General features: G+C 40.1%; 1 protein-coding gene across 1 annotated transcript; it reads left to right on the top strand.

The window, feature by feature from the left end:
- Positions 1–4,457: 4,457 nt before the first annotated feature.
- On the top strand, positions 4,458–5,282 carry LOC130367205 (olfactory receptor 1468-like). The gene has a single exon (XM_056569608.1). It carries the CDS (start codon positions 4,458–4,460, stop codon positions 5,280–5,282), a length of 825 nt encoding a protein of 274 aa, XP_056425583.1.
- The last annotated feature ends 2,231 nt before the right edge of the window (positions 5,283–7,513 follow it).

Raw genomic sequence — 7,513 nt, 5'->3', positions numbered from 1 at the left:
CCTGGGGGGGGGCACTATCTACTGGGCACATAACCTACCTGGGAGCACTACCTACCTTGGGGCACTACCTAATGGGGCATTACCTACTGCCTACCCTTTTGGGTCATTACTGACAACCTACCTGGGGGCATGACCTATAACCTACCCACTGGGGGCATAACCTACTACTTACATACTGAGGGCATTACCTATGTGGTGGCAATGGTAGTGGTCATGGTGTGGCAGTATTATTCTCACTTGTATACTGGTATTATTGGTAATTTTTGTCTCAGTCTACAGGATTTGGTCAGTAACAGTACAATGGTAATATGTATGGGGATAATATTCCTCCTTGTATACTGGTATTATTGGTGATATTGGTCTCAGTATACAGGATTTGGTCAGTAACAGTATGATGGTAATATGTATGGCAGTAAGATTCCTCCTTGTGTACTGGTAATATTGGTCAGTATACAGGATTTGGTCAGTAACAGTATCATGGTAATATGTATGGTGGTAATATTCCTCCTTGTATACTGGTATTATTGGTAATATTGGTCTCAGTATACAGGATTTGATCAGTAACAGTATGATGGTAATATGTATGGTGATAATATTCCTCCTTGTATACTGGTATTATTGGTGATATTGGTCTCAGTATACAGGATTTGGTCAGTAACAGTATGATGGTAATATGTATGGTGGTAATATTCCTCCTTGTATACTGGTATTATTGGTAATATTGGTCTCAGTATACAGGATTTGATCAGTAACAGTATGATGGTAATATGTATGGTGATAATATTCCTCCTTGTATACTGGTATTATTGGTGATATTGGTCTCAGTATACAGGATTTGGTCAGTAACAGTATGATGGTAATATGTGTGGTACTAATATTCCTCCTTTTATACTGGTATTATTGGTAATATTGGTCAGTATACAGGATTTGGTCAGTAACAGTATGATAGTAATATTCTTTATTTCTTCATTATTAAAGGATAACTCCGAGATGCAACAACTTATCCCCTATCCTAATCGGTGCCCCAGCTCTCTGCATGTAACAAGCATTTTTGACCACCGCACGAAGTTGTGGCTGACATGCCCCCTCCATGCAGCTCTTTGGGAGAGCTGAAGTACTGCTTTCGGCAATCTCCGGCTCTGCCATAGGACTGCATGGATAAGGGATAAGTTGTTACATCCCGGGTTATCCTTAAGGGTACGTTCCCACACGGCGTATTTTGCTGCGTATTTGCTGCGTATTTGGTGCTGCGTATTTTCCTACCCATTGACTTCAACAGAGAAAATAAAATACGCAGCAGCAAATACGCCGTGTGGGAATGTACCCTTAAACTAAAAGGCTCTTATTTTTCTCGTCCTGTGTTTTAAAATATTTTTTTCATAGACAATGGGAAAGATAGCAGGCGGGCCATGGGGATGGGGGCCCAGGCCATGAGCTGTGTAAGGAGCCCCAAAATTTCTGATGGCAGTTCTGTATATATATATATATATATATATATATATATTTTTTTTTTTTTTATATATATATATATATATATATATATATATATATATATGACAGCACTTACAATAAACATTTGTGACAATTTGTTATTCTATTTTCATGAATTTTATCCTCTTGAGTAATCCCCCCCCCAGTGATCGGCATTAGGCTGTCAATTTCTCGGGAGATTAATCTTCTAGTGTATATAAAACCCAACATCGAAGATTAGACTTTGACTTACAAAAAGGTTCCTTGTTGCTGGTGCGGCTCTATTTTGAGATGTTTTCTCTTTTTTTTATGTAATGAATATTTTATTTATGTATTGTCTTCATGCTTTAATCTAATATTGACATTTTGCTATTTTTTTGTATAATAATATAATTAAATACATATCAGGAGTTTTATGCGGTCGTATTTATTTCTACCTCAGAATTTTAGGACCATAACCCTTTCAGTCACCGGAGTTGTTTATGGATTTTACACGGCTGTAATTTTGAAGTACTGTAAGAAAATTTGCATTATCAATTTTTTGTAATAATAATTCATAAACTGCTTCGTCCACAAGGTAAATATCCTCATATAGTAAATATTATGACCACATAGACAACCATTCCTTTTATTTAGACTAAATCTCCTGAGTCAGATGTTCAGTTCCATCATGTTATGTGTCCGTTAGTCATCTTTGAGAGTTCCATTCCTCAAGACCATTTTTTATTGTATTGTAAGTAGTCATCTCGAAGAGCTTGAGATTATTACTGCAGTAGAATAGGTGGAACTAGATTAACCTTTTTTAACTTTACAATGTTACGTTTTACTCCATTTCTCATTAAGACAGGTGTACAGTGAACTGCTGAATAGTCAGTATTATTACCAAGGACTCTTCTAGACCGCCTGACCGGAGGAAGCAACCAGGAGCCGATCGGCTAGATCAACCGGGCCGCACAAAGGATTGTTGGATTGTTTGTGCGTCTCTTTAAATTCATGGTAGTCGGCAGCAAATCCTCTGTTTAGATGGTCCAAAATATGCTACATAAGTAGAAGTATGAGAGTAGAGTTGTGTTTTATTCCAACAGTATAGGTCTCACAAAGAATACCAGGATTGAGGGATTACATGTGATCAGGATGGAAATGGCAGAAATGGAAAAATTAACAATTAATACAATATTGGCCCTCATTTACTTAGAAAATAGGGTTGTAAGTCTATCTTGCTTTCTTACCCGACTGCTTTTTTCCCCTGATATTTATTATTATGTTGCATCCTGTTTTTCGGTTTTGTTGGTTTTGGTTTCCAACTTCTCTGAGTTGTCGGGAAAAGATCCACAACAATTCAACAAATTCGGGTTGGAAACCTTTATAAATGCGTGGAAAAGCTCAGAAATGTCGGGTTATGCCCCTTTTTCGGGTTTGAGAGAATCCACATCGGGTCCGTCGGGAAAAAATGTTGCATCGTGTCGCAGACTGGCGCACGATGTCTGCAACATGTCACAGACAAAGATGCGCCAAAAAAAACAGACAAAACAAGTCGGGTTTACAATAGTAAATGAGGGCCATTATATATATTTTATATACTAATATATATATATATATATATATATATATATATATATATGTGTGTGTGTTTCTTTATGTTAAACAGGAAATGGCAAAAAAAATACAATTAATACAATAATATATACATATATATATATATATATATATATATATATATATATATATATATTTATATATATATATATAGATAGATAGATAGATATTGTACTAATTATATATACTACAATATATATATATATATATATATATATATATATATATCTGATATATACATATATAGTATATAAAATTAATACAATACAATATCATTAATAAATAAATAAAAAAAAAATATATATATATATATACCGTATTTATCGGCGTATAACACGCACCTTTTAGGCTAAAATTTTTAGCCTAAAGTCTGTGTGCGTGTTATACGCCGATACACCCCCAGGAAAGGCAGGGGGAGAGTGGCCGTCGCTGCCCGCTGCCTTTCCTGGGGTCTAGAGCGCTGCTGTCGGCCCTTTTCACCCCCTGGTTATCGGCGCCGCTGCCCGTTCTGTCCCCCTGACTATCGTGCCGGCGCCGATTGCCAGGGAGAGAGAAGCGGCGCCGACAGCCAGGGGGAGAGAAGGGGCAGCGGCACCCATTGCCGGCGCCGCTGCCCCGTTGCCTCCCCCCATCCCCGGTGGCATAATTACCTGAGTCCGGTCCGCGCTGCTCCAGGCCTCCGTCGTGCGTCCCCGGCGTCATTGCTATGCGCTGAACGGCGCGGCGCATGACGTCAGAGCGCCGCGCCGTGCATAGCAACGACGCTGGGGACGCACGACGGAGGCCTGGAGCAGTGCGGACCGGACTCAGGTAATTATGCCACCGGGGATGGGGGGACGCAACGGGGCAGCGGCGCCGGCCGCTTCTCTCCCCCTGGCTATCGGCGCCGGCACCGATAGTCAGGGGGACAGAACGGGCAGCGGCGCCGAAAGCCAGGGGGAGAGAAGGGCCGGCAGCAGGGCTCTAGACCCCAGGAAAGGCAGGGGGAGAGAAGCGGGCAGCGACGGCCTCTCTCCCCCTGCCTTTCCTGGGGGTGTATCGGGGTATACATGCGCACACAGGCACCCTCATTTTTTCATGGATATTTGGGTAAAAAACTTTTTATACCCAAATATCCTTGGTAAAATGAGGGTGCGTGTTATAGGCCGGTGCGTGGTATACCCCGATAAATACGGTATATATATATATAGTGTTTCTTTATGTTAACAATTGATACAAATATATATATGATATTGTATTGTATTGCATTAATTATATATACTACAATCTCTCTCTCTCTCATATTTTATCATGTTAAACAGTAAATGGAAAAAAACAACATAACTACAATAATTCTTCTTGGATTTCCCGGACCACTTAATGTAAGGATCTTCTTATTTGTTCTCATCTTTATGACTTACTGTGGGACAATATGTGGGAACCTCTTGGTCATGGTTCTGGTGTCCAAAAGCAATAACCTCCACACCCCGATGTACTTCTTCCTGACCCAGCTCACCGTATCGGACATCATGGTGACCTCCGATATTGTTCCTAACATGCTCCATGGGATTCTGAACAATGGCTCCTCTATGTCTCTTCCGAGATGTTTCACACAGTTGTTTTTCTTCTCCTATTCTGAATGTGCGGAATGTCTTCTCCTGACGGTGATGTCCTATGACCGATATCTGGCCATATGTAAACCCCTGTATTATCATTCCATAATGACTTCTATTCTTTGTCTGAAGTCTATTACTATATCCTGGATTATCGGCTTTTTTGCTACATTAACCACAATATCTTCTACATCTCAGCTTCTGTTCTGTAGGTCAAATGTCATTGACCACTTTTTCTGTGACTTTAACCCTATTTTAGAGCTTTCTTGTTCTGACACTTTTAGTGTTAATCTGCTGGCTACATCAGTGGCTTTTCCTTTTGTTGTTTTCCCATTTATATTAATTGTTGTCTCTTATGCTTATATTATCCATACGATCTTAAAGCTACAGTCCATCAACCAAAGAGAAAAGGTCTTCTCCACCTGTGGGTCTCACTTGGTCGTGGTGTCGATATTCTATGGAACCTTGTTTTCTATTTATTTAAACCCAATAAAGGGAAATTCCACAACTTCACATAAACTTCTCTCCTTCATGTATTGTGTGGGGATTCCCTCTATAAACCCTGTAATATACTGCCTAAGGAACAAAGACATTAAGATAGCTTTAAGAAAATGTATTGCATAGTAACTACATCACATTCCTGGTCTAATAATAAGGGGTCATATACCTTGTAGATGCCCTCATGGCAAAGACACAACAAGGGTTAAATATGTTTTTAGGCAAAAACTTTGCCATCCATGTACTACATTCTCAGCTCATCCACCATCCATACAAATATTTCTCATATACAAAATACCAATCCCCAACCACTGGACTGTGATTTAAAGGTGGACACCAGCATTGTCTTCATATTTCCGATAGGTTTACATAGTTACATTGTTTATAAGGCTGAAAAAGTATATACATCTATTCATTTCAGCCTCTTACCCTTTGCTGACCCAGAGGAAGGCAAAAACTCCACAAGGCAGAAGCCAAATTTTGGGTGTTTTAGGGAAAATAATTCCTTCCTGACCCAAAGTCTGGATATTTTAAATAGAATAGAGCCCAGAACGGCCCCCATGTGGTCCTCATTACTAACATTTGAGGCCTAAATTGGTGATTTGCACAGGGGTGGTTGATTTTACAGCGGTTCTGACATAAATGCAAAAAAATAAATACTACGTGTGACCCCATTTTGGAAACTACCAACCTCACGGAACATAACAAGGGGTATTGTGAGCCTGAACACCCCACAGGTGTTTGACAATTTTTGGTAAAGTTGGATGGGAAAATGAAAAACAAAAAAAAATCACTAAAATGCTGGTGTTACCAAAATTTTTTATTTTCACAAGGAAAAATAGGGGAAAAAGCCCCCAAAATTTGTTACCCCATATCTTCTGAGTAAGAATATAACCCATGTGTGGATGTAAAGTGCTCTGCTGGCGCACTACAATGCTCAGAAGAGAAGGAACATCATTGGGCTTTTGGAGAGAAAATATGTCCGGAATTGAAGGCCATGTGTGTTTACAAAGTGCCAGAACAATGGATCCCCCCACATGTGACCCCATTTTTGAAACTACACCCTCATGTAATGTAATAAGGGGTACAGTGAGCATTTATGTCCCACAGGTGTATGACAGATTTTTGGAACAGTGGTCTGTGAAAATGAAAATGTAATTTTTCATTTGCCCAGCCCATTGTTCCAAAGATATGTCAAACGCCAGTGGGGTGTACATGCTCACTGCCCCCCTTATTAAATTCTGTGAGGGGTGTAGTTTCCATAGTGGTGTCACATGTGGGGGGTCCACTGTTCTGGCACCACGGGGGGCTTTGTAAACGCACATGGCCCCCCGACTTCCATTCCAACCAAATTCTCAATGGCGCTCCTTCTCTCCTGATCATTGTAGTGCGCCTGCAGAGCACTTGACGTCCACACATGGGGTATTTCCATACTCAGAAGAAATGGGTCTACAAATTTTGGGGTTCATTTTCTCCTATTACCCCTTCTATAAAGGTAAAATGTGAGCAAAACTATTTCCATCTACACATCCAAATTTAATGAAAAGTCGTCAAACACCTGTGGGGTGCTATGGCTCACTGTACACCATTTTATGTTCCTTGAGGTGTGTAGCTTCCAAAATTGTATGCCATGTGTTTTTATTTTTTGCTGTCCTGGCACCATAGGGGCTTAGTAAATGGGACATGCCCCCCAAAAAGCATTTCAGCTAAATTTGCGTTCCAAAAGCCAAATGTGGCTCCTTCCCTTCTGAGCCTTGTAGTGCACCAGCAAAGCACATGGGGTCCAAACATGGGGTATTGCCATACTCAGAAGAAATGGGGTTACAAATTTTGGAGGGCATTTTCTCCCCTTGTAAAAATTTAAAATTTGGAGGAAATTTTTTTTTTCATTCACTAATCAGCGTTACTGACAATACAGATCTGCACAGGGGAAATCCATTGACCTCAAGCCCACATCACTGCAGGCAGGCAGGGAGCGTTTAGAAGTCGTTTCATAGTCTGCCAATTGAGATCACCACAGGAAGCATTCAAAGACTGCAAGCAGCCATAGTGCAGGCATACAGTTCAGAGAGAGAGAGTATGCTTTTTTCTGTTGCAACCTTACTGGGGCATATTACTGTAAAAAAAAAAAGTTAAAAATGTACACACTCCGCAGTTCTAAGTTTTTTTTCTGGTTAAAGCTAATAGGGGGCAATAAGTGTAAAAGCTTTCTGTAGCCCGGACATAGCCGTTTTTAATAGCGATTATATTCGGTTCGAACTGAATGTTTTAAGAAAATTTGGCGAATTGGCTGAATCAAATTTTTGAAAAAATTGCCCATCTCTATAGTCCGCTATGGGGAAATAAAAGGTATAAAA

The sequence above is a fragment of the Hyla sarda genome, chromosome 4 (assembly GCF_029499605.1).
Source record: "Hyla sarda isolate aHylSar1 chromosome 4, aHylSar1.hap1, whole genome shotgun sequence".
In the NCBI taxonomy this organism is placed as follows: Eukaryota; Metazoa; Chordata; class Amphibia; order Anura; family Hylidae; genus Hyla; species Hyla sarda.
Note: the sequence above shows the minus strand (reverse complement) of the source record. Positions and strands in the feature narration are given on the sequence as shown.